The sequence below is a fragment of the Cyprinodon tularosa genome, unplaced genomic scaffold (assembly GCF_016077235.1).
Source record: "Cyprinodon tularosa strain WSP-4 unplaced genomic scaffold, ASM1607723v1 ctg44, whole genome shotgun sequence".
Lineage (NCBI taxonomy): Eukaryota > Metazoa > Chordata > Actinopteri > Cyprinodontiformes > Cyprinodontidae > Cyprinodon > Cyprinodon tularosa.
The window spans coordinates 1,530,319-1,543,267 of NW_024039163.1; the positions used below are offsets into that span (position 1 = coordinate 1,530,319).

The following is a 12,949-nucleotide window of genomic DNA, read 5'->3' on the forward strand; positions in this document are numbered from 1 at the left end:
CTTCCAAACACAAATAAAACAGCAACCTTTGTTAGGATTTCTCACTATCACATACCCGCTTTCCTCCTCCTGTGTATTTTCACCCAGGTCAGTCAATTGGTGAATGTTGGCACCTTCACTCAAAGTGCACCTTTGTCCATCTTCAGAGCCAGCTTTGTGTGGTCTTGTTTCCTCTGCAGGAAGAAGCTGGTCAACCCCCTGTAACATCACATCTCATCATTAATTCAGTAAACAGGGACAAAGAGTCATTGTGAGGGGTCCCAGCATGAATTAAACAGGACCCAGCCCATTCTAAGTAATATATTCTGATCAATATTTGATGTTGCAGAGTTTTAGCATATTTGTGTCAGTTTTAACAACAGGAAAAATAACAATATTTGTGTCAGTTTTAACAGGAAAAATAACAATCCAGTCAAATAGGATATCAGTATGAAGATTTTAACTTTTTAAAATTGATCTATGGAAGAAAATATTTTCAACTAGTAAAACAGATACTCAAGAACAGCAAACATAAAAACAAAGTGCATTCCTTTGGAAAGCTGCTGCAGCTGCTGGTAATTAATCAGATGGTCAAAAAGCCAGCTGCTGTTCTCATCAGAGCTCCCTGTTCCGTGAATGTGCTATCATGGATCTTTCATATGGGTATCAGCAATTGTACAGATTTTTTTTTAACTTAAGTCATCTTTTCACTTTATATTTGTGAAATATTTTTCTATTTCAGGGTTCTCTGGCTTTGCATGCTTTTATGGACCAGCATTTGCTTTCCTTGTCAAACTGGTAAGCATACCAAAAACTTTTGCTTCCATTTAAAAATCCCAGTTAAACAGTGTGTTTATTTATTTAATTTTTTTTTCCCTGTCTGACAGGTTACAGTATTGCCAATGCATATAATCTGCACAAGAGCCCAGAGCTTTCAAGGCAGGTTAATCCTAGGAATTATTTAAAGCAAACATATGAGAAGGAGATGGATGTATTTAAGAAGCAAAGCTTTCTTTTGCCGCGGAGTGAGCCATTTTTTTACAATAATGGGATGCATTTTGGTTCTTTTGGCAGTTTTCCTTACAAGATGCTGCAAAGCCAAACGGATCTAGTGGATAAAGACAAGCCTGAGAGTGAAAAGTGGCAAAAACTAATTCCTGCTACTCTTCATGGAAAACAAGTATTTATCAGGCAATCTCCTCACCATCCATATAATGGCTTTTCTGAACCGGAGCTTCTTTTGAATTACCTACCAAATCTTCTTCCTGGTGGAAACGATTTTTTTAGTTTTCCCAAAAACAAAGCTGTTCAGTCAGGCTTCATGCAATCAAAGCAAAGAGACTTCCCCTTAAACATATTCTCTGGTGAGGATTCATTCATGGGTCATATGCCTGCAGCTACTTTCCATGCCTTTAGGATTCCGTCTAAAGATTTCGTAATTTCAAAGAAGAAATCCAATTCTGCTCATTTGAGTCGCAGGCCAAAGGGTTATAAGACAAAGAACATGGCTGTATTTTCACCAGGCTTTAACAATGGGGAGCATTTCCTCAAAATGGGTCAACATCCTCTCCTTTCTCTACCTAAACCCCCATCTCTGAATTATGTCTTACCAATAAAGAGTCATGTCCCAAATTATGAAGGGATAAAAAAGAGGAAAACCTCTCCGTCCCTCCAAATGTTCAAATCTGATTTTGGAAAGAAATCAGAGGATGGATGGTATCCTCCCTCATCATTAACTGTACCTCCTGATATAGCATCAAATTCTAAATCCCTTTCCCCAAGTCTGGGGTTAGAAGCCAAACAACTGCACAAGGAACAAGATGGATCTCACCTGGGATTTAATTTGAAACCTCAGAGTCCTCTACATGGCTCAATTGGACATTCGAGCAAACATAACGCTAGTCCCTTTATTCTGGCTGCCAACACAGGACACAAAAATAATCCCTTCCACTACAAGCTAAATGGAAGTGTTCTAACTCAACATAAAAACATCAATTCTGTCTATAAAAAAAAGATCTCACCTCAGACTAGTCTTTCTGCGCAAGATCGATTCCTTCACCTAAATGGAGACTATGATGCAATGAAAGCTGGCTTGGTAAAGCCCATAAGCCAGTCAGAGAACTTGCATATGCTCACCAACTCCATGAAAGCAGAGCCTACTAACTTTGCTTCTTGGCCCTTAAAGCTGTTTTCTGAACCCACAGCAAAAGATTTGAATTATAAAACTTGGAATAAAAAAGGAATTTACCCCCCAACGCCCAAAAACTCACCACGGTCCTCTGTAAATCTATACGTTAGGTCCAAAAAAAACTTTGAAAGGGCTAAAACTTTCCTGTCGAGGACCTGCTACAAGCCATCTCAATGGACAATGGATATCTACCATAAAAGGACTTGCTAATAAACTGCACACCTCGCTATTCAAAAGGACTTTTCTTGAAGTCACAAAATGGTATGTTACATTTTCTATTTTTGATACAGTTTTGAAGTTGGAAGAGCTTGTAACAAACTGTTTTGACAATTGTTTCCAAATACCTTTTTGGTCAGCAGTGAAACTGAAAAGAAAGGAAGAGAGGGAGACTTTGTCAACACTTTGTTTGGTGACAAAAGCAATGTAATCATTCTCAAAAGCTAAATTTCAGTTGTAAATATTAAATGCACTAGACATCGAAATTCCAGCACCTTGAAGCTCATGTACAACAAAAGTCTGTTCAATGTAATTTAAATGTGTGCATCCTTGTACAATAGTGCTGTGTTTTATTTTTTTTTATTTTTTTTTTTTAGTTTTCTTTTGCCACCATATCTGTCAAAAGACTGCTCTAATACACGGGTCTGCATCAGAAACATACCCCATATTTTGAAAATTTTAAAATGAGTTGTAAAACTCCTTTATCTAGAAATCATTTTTATTTTTAGTGCCTGGTAGTTTAGTGTAATGGCTTTACATTACATGGACAAACATGAGAGCCACCATGCGTTTGTTTTGGGTACTACAGGTAAATACCATACCAGTCGATGGCTTGTAGATGATTACGTCCCTGGAATGCATTAAGCACGTTTATATTAAACTGGCTCGGGTCTTTGGGACAGGACAGAGGAAGCTGACATTAACTAGAGTTAAAGTAAAGTAGCCTACCACGTTATTTTAAAATGGTTTATAAAAAAAACAGTGGTTTAAAGTGGTGATTTAAATGATGTGGATGCTTTTCTGCATTTTTTAAAGGTATTTCATTTAGTAAATTCATAGTTTCTAGGTAGTAGTAACCAAAACACGGCTACTGGTATGGTAATACATTTGCACATTTATTAAACTTCCTCTGAGGCCACTAATAACGGTGAGTTCAATATGTCGTAAGAGGGTGATATTTATAAGATAAATCTTAAAGAAATAAGACATCCTGCTGCAAAGTTCTGATTTTAAATAAAAGTTTGTATCTTGATTGGTCACCAAGTATAAGATGCAGTGTTCTGGATATTTTTTTTTCTTCAGGTTTTAGATCCTATTTAGTTCTTTTGTGTTGACAAGTTTAATGTGCAAGGGTCATTTATACTGACTGCTAATAATTAAATTTCATCCAGTTGCACCAAAGCATTCATAAAAAAACAAAAACATAGATTTCCCTGTAGGCTTTTCCCCTTCAGTTACACATTGTCAAGGCTGCGTTCCACCAAGCAATGTATGGTTGCCTCCAACTAACTTCTTTACTTCATTGGGCAAAGTTGCATTTTCAATTATGAACTCAAATTTGGCTTCAGGGTGAAAGTGCAAGATGATACTTGTCTTTTTCTGTGATAATATGCCATTCAGAAGTGCAACAAGAACAAGACTTGGAGTGGAAATTGTAACTGGGAAAGATGTATCAACAAGCAGTCCTGATTGGGAAACTACTGTATATACACTATATTGCCAAAAGTATTTGCTCACCTGCCTTGACTCACATATGAGCTTAAGTGACATCCCGTTCCTAATCCATAGGGTTCAATATGACGTCGGTCCACCCTTTGCAGCTAGAACAGCTTCAACTCTTCTGGGAAGGCTGTCCACAAGGTTTAGGAGTGTGTTTATGGGAATTTTTGACCATTCTTCCAGAAGCGCATTTGTGAGGTCGCACACTGATGTTGGACGAGAAGGCCTGGCTCTCAGTCTCCGCTCTAATTCATCCCAAAGGTGTTCTATCGGGTTGAGGTCAGGACTCTGTGCAGGCCAGTCAAGTTCATCCACACCAGACTCTGTCATCCATGTCTTTATGGACCTTGCTTTGTGCACTGGTGCACAGTCATGTTGGAAGAGGAAGGGGCCAGCTCCAAACTGTTCCCACAAAGTTGGGAGCATGGAATTGTCCAAAATGTCTTGGTATGCTGAAGCATTCAGAGTTCCTTTCACTGGAACTAAGGGGCCAAGCCCAGCTCCTGAAAAACAACCTCACACCATAATCCCCCCTCCACCAAACTTTACACTTGGCACAATGCAGTCAGACAAGTACCGTTCTCCTGGCAACCGCCAAACCCAGACCCGTCCATCAGATTGCCAGATGGAGAAGCGCGATTCGTCACTCCAGAGAACGCGTCTCCACTGCTCTAGAGTCCAGTGGCGGCGTGCTTTACACCACCGCATCCGACGCTTTGCATTGCACTTGGTGATGTATGGCTTGGATGCAGCTGCTCGACCATGGAAACCCATTCCATGAAGCTCTCTGCGCACTGTTCTTGAGCTAATCTGAAGGCCACATGAAGTTTGGAGGTCTGTAGTGATTGACTCTGCAGAAAGTTGGCGACCTCTTCGCACTATGCGCGTCAGCATCCGCTGACCCCGCTCCGTCAGTTTACGTGGCCTACCACTTCGTGGCTGAGTTGCTGTCGTTCCCAAACACTTCCATTTTCTTATAATACAGCTGACAGTTGACTGTGGAATATTTAGGAGCGAGGAAATTTCACGACTGGATTTGTTGCACAGGTGGCATCCTATCACAGTTCCACGCTGGAATTCACTGAGCTCCTGAGAGCGACCCATTCTTTCACAAATGTTTGTAAAAACAGTCTGCATGCCTAGGTGCTTGAATTTATACACCTGTGGCCATGGAAGTGATTGGAACACCTGATTCCAATAATTTGGATGGGTGAGCAAATACTTTTGGCAATATAGTGTATGACTGGTACTTTGAAAAAGTTCTAGGTATGAAGCATTTTGTATCCGAACACACACAATACCTAATATTCAATTTTTATTTGTATTGACGTGTTCCTTTTGTGTGTGCAAGCACAAATTCAAAATAAATTGATCATTAGCTAATAATGGTTATAACCAACACTGACAAATCATATTTGTTTTACTGACTTGCAAATGTGATGTTTTGGATTAGTTGGATATCCGATTATGAAAGTCCCACATTAGTGTTGTGCTAGTAAATGGTTTACAACAAATACATGCAATATTTTACTGTGCAGCTGTGGTGGATACTAAACCCAGGGACCTCTGTGACCTTTCACAGTCAGACCTAAGGGGGTTCAAGTGGCATTTCTTGATCCATTTCCAGCTGAAAACTCAAAAGACCTACAATAAACTACAATGACTATTTGACACTTTAATATACTCAACTGGGCTGTGAGGTCACAAGCTTTATTTAAGAAAGGCTGTTAATCAGCTTGGCAAAATGATAAATATTGGACAACTAAAACTATTGGTGGTGTTTATTTTTTATTTTTTTCTATTCAAAATTCACTAGTTTTAAGAAGTAGTGTATTTTCAAGGAGCTTCAACATTCTGAATAAATCAGCATCGATAAATATATCTCAAAACACCAAATCAGTTCACGTCATGTAATTCACTCAGGGAAAGTTTTGGTTGGCCATTATAAAACGGGTCAGCAACAAATGATGAAATTGACAACTGTAGCTTTTCGGATAAGTTGTGTAGTTTTATTACAATGAACGCGTTTAATTGTTTCATGATAGGGTTTGTAACGGGTGCGGGTTAACACATCGACTTTTATTCACATTAATTTTTAAAACGTTTGTCGTAGCTGCAGCTAACTGCTTAGCGGTTAGCAGAGATCAGCAGCATGGGTGATGGCAGTGTAGTTCCAAAGATCGGCAACATGAAGGCTCTTCTGGGAATTATTGCTGGAGCTGGCGCCTCTTATGGGCTTTATAAACTCTTCAGCGGGCAGGTTTTTAAGAAAACCAAGAAAATTCCCCCAAACGAAAGTCCTGGTGTGAAGAGCAGCCAGCAGGGGGGAATAAAGCCACGGCCGGGGAGCCTGCTAGCTAAAGTATCCGGGCTGGATGTTGTCTGTGCTCGACCAGATGATGCTGCATCAGGTAAATATTATTTCAAGAATATGGACCACGACTGTAAAAAGTTAACCACACTACTTCAACCACAGTATTTTCCAAGTCTTTGGATGTTATCCAGACTTGTATAAACATAATTCTTCGAAGATTTTATTTAAAAGTGGCAATATCAACCCTTTTTAGCATAGTAAGCAAAACTCAGCGCTGAAAAAAAAATGTTTCTTTTCTTTTTTACCACTAAAGCGGAGATCATCCATCAATCCCCCAACAAACTTGAGCTACATCACTTGAAGATGCTGCTGTCACGCCTGCAGACCAGTGAGGATCCAGCTGATCGCTCTCAGTTTCTTCTAACATTGGGAAATGCTGCTGCCTTCACTGTAAATCAGGTACAATTTATTTAACCAGCTTCCTCCACAATGATCAGAGCTTTTAGTAAAGATTTATTAATAACAATGGCGTGGATGGATGGTTTTCTTTTTATATATTTAATTTTAAAACCCTTGATTATGAATGCGACCCTTGGACAATTGATATAAAATAGACTTTATTAATCTCACAGTGGAGAAATTCACTTGTCACATCGGCTCAATAGTCATAAAGAAGTTGCCAAAAGGAAGAAAAGGTGCATGGGGGTATATACAGTGCATACACCCACACATATATATATATAACAGGGTTATTGCACAGGGTATTATTGCCACTAGTCTTCATGATGATGCATATTTATCTTTTAATTGCAAACGGTAAGCAGGATGGTATAGGAAGTAACAAAAAAAATCTCCACACTTCACTGTAGGAGAGTTTCCTCTTAAGTTCAGATAGTCTGGAGAACAATCACTGGATATATAACACAAAAAACTGTTTTTTTGGGTTTCCATGGGTCATTAAAAATCATTAAAAGTCTTTAAATATTTTTTTTAAATCGAGGCCTTAATTGGCATTAAGATTCATTAAATGTGATTATCATGGCATTTAAATTGCTTTAAAAAAAGCTACTTCATCAGATATATTAGATTTAACTGATTCCGCTTGTTTGCGTGGAATTGCTTCCAATTGATAGTAAAGCCGTATGTTTGTAAAAGAAGCTTGAGGCAGAGAATAAGGTAGAGAATGTGGAAATGCAAATTTCAACAAAAGTGGCTGGAAATTCAGGCCATGGCTGCAGCATGTTGATAGTAATATGGTGTGTGTATATATATATATATATCTATATATATATATATAGATATATATATAGATATATAGATAGATATATATATATATATATATATATATATATATATATATAGATATATATATAGATATATATATATATATATATATAGATTCACGGGTTCTTGTTGATAGCATTAAAATAATTTCTAAGAGCATTAAAAAAGCATTAAATTTGAGCTACTCGTTCCTCTATAAACCCTGGTTAAGGAATGCCATACTTTTTCTGAATAGACGTTGCTATTTATTATTTTTTTGTGATATATTTCATATCAAAAGTTTAAGATATTAGAAAATTTTGCAAGAATGTCTAAATTGTTCAAATTGATAGTTTTACTTTTCTATGCACTTAGTTTTTATAGTGTTGATAAATACAATAAATATGATTGAATGCAGCTACTCCTCTGCAGCTTAGTGTTAAAAATCACACTTATTTACATAACTGGTGTTCTGAAAATGGGTATTGTTTTCAAGAACACACAGCAAAGTGTCATCTACCGAAGTCATACAATCTTGGATCTGAAATTTTACACAGTTGCAAACCACAGCATGCACAACAAGTGTGGTGAGTTGGAGAGGTCAACTGAATTATACCCAAAATATAGAATATTAAAAAATAGCATTTTTATGCAAGGAAAATTGAATCTGATTGAATTGTCTCTGTGAAGATGACATGGCATGGATTGGTATATAAATAAACTGAATTGGATTTAATAAAAATGAGTCAGTTCACAATCTTATTGAGAGATCTGTGAGGAACATGAAAGCCTGGTCAAGCTGTTGCTGTGCAAAACGGGTTTAACAACCAACAGAGGGGCGTGAATAAATGGAACTAAAGACAATCTTAAATGCCATTTATTTATTTATTTGTAACCCACAGCTTTTATATCACTTTTATTTTATTTATTTTTTTCCCAGAACCAAATTCGGGAGTTGGAGGGGATTCCTGTCATAGCTGGCCTCCTTTCTGACCCAGCTCTGGAGGTTAGAGTGCAAGCTCTGAATGCTTTAAATAATCTTTGTATGAATATCCAAAACCAGGAGCAAATAAAGGTATGTTGCATTATGCCCCAAATAAACCTTTGCACCTCAATTAGACCATACTTTTTGATGTATCAATGTCTCTCTATAGCTTTTCTTTGTATCATTCTTGTACTGAAGCTTTACGTGCCACAAGTGCTGGAACTGATTGAAATGTCACCAGTGAACTCCGACCTTCAGCTGGGGGCTCTGAGGCTGCTGACGAACCTCTCAGTGACTGACAAACATCAGCATTTGCTGAAGGAGTCGGTCACTCTCTTATTGTCCCTGCTGGTTGTTAGCAACGAAAGGCTACAGGTTTGTAAAATCAATTATATTAGATTATATTTAGATGCCTTAAAAATATCCTGTTAAAACATGCAAAGCACAAAGCATTAAATTAGTGTTAAGCTGTCATGGCCAGGAGGAAATTGTAAATCTCTTGTAATGTTTCTCTTTCAGGTTCAGACCCTGAAAGTTCTTGTGAATTTATCTTCTAATCCAGATATGATGGATGATATAGTTCAAGCTCAGGTAATCAATTATGGTCTTTGTGAAGATTCAACAGTCAGGTAGCGTAGCTTTCTGCCAAAAAATAAAACTGATGTCTTTCTTTCTTTTTACCCAGGCTCCAGCTTCTGTCCTGGTTTTGTTTGACGAACGGACATCTCCTGCGGTGCTCCTGCGCCTGCTCACATTTGTAGGGAACTTGAAGGCCTGGCGGCCCTCAGCACAGGTGGCTGATGAACTCAGACAGAAACAGGATTGTCTCTTCAGGGTCATGCTGGATGAAACTTCACAGCTGCACAGCAAACTTGTCCAGCTGCTTTCACACCCAGACAGGGAAATTCAAGCCCAAGTAGCCCGTATATTGACCTAGACCTCCCTCCCGTCTACCTGCCAGTCATTAGTCTTTAACTTGATCTTCATAGACATTGAACTCCATGCGGATTGCACTTGGCCTCCTGTTGGAACTAAGCAATACAATTTATCTCCAGTGTTCCTTAAATCATTACTGTTGTATCTCGCAACTAAATTCAGTTTAATATCAAACACTCCTGTTTTCTAGTATATTTAGTGAATTTGCTAAAAATGAAACTGCTGTTTGATCAGTATGTAAGAACGCCATTTCTCAAAAGCCCCACCCCCCCGTTTTGTTCACTACTGTCAAGCTTTTATGAAAAATCTATTTTCCTGAAACTTCCACAAATAATTTCAAAAAAAAAAAAAACAAAGCCAACTGCCAAGTTTGTTGTACTCTATTCTTCTTTACTCCAACATCTGTGGTTCATAGAGGCGAGGCAGTTTCTCCACTGAATGGATTTACTGCAAACTAATGATTGATGGACATGAAGGGTTTTAAAGAAACTAAAACATAAGTATTCATCAGAATTTCTTAATGAAAAAACCCTTCCTGGTTTATGCAGCTAGAAGTAAGTTTTAAACTGACATGGCTGAGGATATAAAGGAGAGGAAGTAGAGTTAATAACGAGGACTTTAAAGTTTAGCCGCTTGTCTCAGCACCATATAGCAGAGTTATAGCGAGCCCGGTAGATATAAACCGGGATGAACTCTGAACGACGACTGCCTGAAGGAAATGGGTGTGATATTCAATGCATGCACGGGGAGATGTCATCTTTAAAAGCCCCCGAGAAGGAGGAAGATACGTGATTGGCCAAAAAACTGTGATACGACTTCACAAAATTCAGGCAGAGATGCAGCTTTTAAAGTTGGACTGATGACAGCTGTTTATACATAACCTGGTTATATATATGCAGTGATGAATGTGAACTAGATGTATTATTATATAAATCTATGCACTAATAGGAAAGAAAGTGAGGGATCGCCTATTGTGTAGCTTATTAGTATTTGACTGTATAGCTCTACATGTAAGATATTAGTAACAAAGCTGAGTCTAGATGATAAATATGCTGCACTTTTTATTTTTGGACACCTGTTTATTAAAACCAGACTTATCTCAGGTAACTATGGTTTACCAAATCTAAACGGCAGGATGCTGATCGTGACCTAGTTTATAGTATTTATCAGTCAGGTCATTATGGTTTTCCCTGATTAGAGAATGTTTTATCTGGAAATTGTTCAATAAAATTGACGACACATTTGGTGTTTGTTTTATGGTGACTCCTTCCCTAATTTTAACTTTTTGTTTTTACAATGTGATCATTTACATGTTAAGTTATTTTGCTTTCAAAAAGACCTATATTAACGAAACAATTTAGATTCTGGTTTTATTATCACTTATACACTGCAAAGAGAGAAATATAAGGTAAGAGGGACACTGCCAGTGGAGGAAGGCAATTTACATTTAAATTAAAAAAACAATTGCTTTGTCTTATTTGTGCGTATCTTTGTCTTATAAGTACTTATCAAGTTATTCTATTATAAGAGTAAAAAACTAATTCCATTGGCCAATCATCTTTTTTACCGACTCCAATTAAGGCTAAATATGCTTAAAGAATTTTTTTTTTTACTTATTTTAAGATCGTTTTTGCAGTGTATGGTATATACATGTGGACAAATCAATGAAAATGAATAAATGAAAGTCAGACATTAATTTCCAACCATGCTTCAGCAGAATGATTTTGATAAACTCATGAAACAGGAGTTTCCAGTAGAGTTATTTTAAGATAATAGCAACATGCCATGGGTTTGCAAAGTTTCATCTGAATAAAATACAACACTTATAAAACCGTTAGCAGTGGACAGATTGTCAGAGCAAAGATTTTTGTTGCAGCACAGCTGTATACAACATGAAAGAAAACATCGACCTTCACGATTGTCAAAATATTTTCCATAAAGTCTTGAGGTTCATCAAAATGTTATTTCAGCAAATGTAAGCCTTTTTTTTTTTTTTTTACTATGGCTTTAGACTGAACTTTCTCTCGGTTGCTCTTCCAGTGAATAAAAAGAAAAATTATGTGAAATTGTTTTTGGAAAACTGCATATTGTATTTAGCCAGGTTGTCTGGTATTTATGTTTTCTTATTATCTGAAACATTTAGGAGAAACACGCATGCACACACACCTAAGGGCAATTTAAAGACACCAATCAACCTAAGTCATGTTTTTGAAATGTAGGAGGAAGCTGGAGTACCTGGAGAGAACACAGCAAGAACATGCAAACTCCATGCACTGAAAAAAAAATAAGGCAACCGCTTTTGGCACTTACTTAACCATATTTAGTTACTTTAACACAATTGTTTTATGTCCTACCCTGCCAACATGAAACAATTGTGTTAAAGTAACTAATAATGATTAAGAAATGGCAACAAAAAAAATTCAGTGTGCAGAAAGACCTAATGGTACGGAAGAGGATTAGGGCCACTGAAATTTTTATTTCACTGATTTTAAAATTTTATCTCAGTATAATATGGGAACAAAAGTCAGAATTCTGACTTTAATCTGAGAATTCTGACTTTAATCTCAGAATTCTGGCTGAATTCTGACAGCTAACAAATATGTTAGCATCGAGCCGTATCCATGTCTGTTTTAAAGACTAAACTAGCTCTCTTGTTTTAATCACCTTCTGCTTTTCCAATAATGTAATAGTATCACTGGGGAAGGTCACCTAATTCTGTGATTTTCCACCGATGTGTCACTGGCCCTCTCAAACAACTCACATCTTTGTCAGTGAAGCTGAGTGCTCTCATATCTCTTCCTTCATAGTGCTCTTCTAGATTAAGATCCCAAATTCTGAGATTAAAGTCAGAATTCTGACAAAAATAATCCTGAGAAAAAAGCCAGAATTCTGACTTTTTTCTCATAATATACTGAAATAAAAAATTAAAAATCAGTAAACTTTTTTCTTTTTTTTCAGTGGCCCTATTCCTCTTCCATACCAATGTTAGGAATCCTACTGGAGACCTTCTTTTGTCCACATGTCCACAAACTGCCGTAAAAATAAAATTTTGGATTCTTAAATTATTTAAAACTTATTTGTTTCAGTTAAACAAAAATGTTTAACAATAGAATCTTTTTTTAAGCATTTTTTTTTTTTTTTTTTTTTTTACAATTGTCACAAAATAAATTTGATGTGAAATCTCCAGTATTTGAATCTAACCTTTCTCTGGCAGTGTTTAGTCAAATCCTTTAAATGAGATAAAAACCAAACAATAGAATAAAATTTTAACTGTGCAAAAAGGATCCATCCAAATATAATTAGGCCTACCTGGCATGACTTGTCTTTTTTTTTTTTTTTTTTGCTTTTATTTTGACTGAATTGAGCATATATCCTTTTTCATTTTTAGTTTTTTCTCAGAGTGCAGCATAAACAATAAGATTATGTCAATTATATTAATTTATTTTTCTTAATGAGTGAAAGACCTTTAAAAATGCAGCAGATTTAGTGGAGACGCGTCGGATTTTTTTGTCTTTGTCTCCCTTCCTTCCTCCCACTCCTCTTCCTCTCTCTCTCCTCCCACCCAGCG

At 36.9% G+C, this 12,949-nt stretch overlaps 2 protein-coding genes across 2 annotated transcripts in view; one reads left to right on the forward strand and one right to left on the reverse strand.

Moving 5' to 3' along the window:
* fbxl13 (F-box and leucine-rich repeat protein 13) overlaps positions 1–2,613 on the reverse strand; it is a 33,802-nt gene extending 31,189 nt beyond the window's left edge. The window contains exons 1-2 of the mRNA XM_038300013.1: positions 2,512–2,613; positions 56–198 (exon numbers count right to left, since the gene is read on the reverse strand). Coding sequence (XP_038155941.1) covers positions 56–198; positions 2,512–2,598 — 230 coding nt within the window. The 5' untranslated portion in view covers positions 2,599–2,613. The remainder of the gene's footprint in view (positions 1–55; positions 199–2,511) is intronic.
* A 3,201-nt stretch (positions 2,614–5,814) lies between these two features.
* On the forward strand, positions 5,815–10,638 carry armc10 (armadillo repeat containing 10). Its single transcript, XM_038299902.1, has 6 exons — positions 5,815–6,294; positions 6,511–6,656; positions 8,401–8,535; positions 8,644–8,820; positions 8,965–9,036; positions 9,131–10,638. Exons 1-6 carry the CDS (start codon positions 6,036–6,038, stop codon positions 9,380–9,382), a joined length of 1,041 nt encoding a protein of 346 aa, XP_038155830.1. The 5' UTR covers positions 5,815–6,035; the 3' UTR covers positions 9,383–10,638.
* The last annotated feature ends 2,311 nt before the right edge of the window (positions 10,639–12,949 follow it).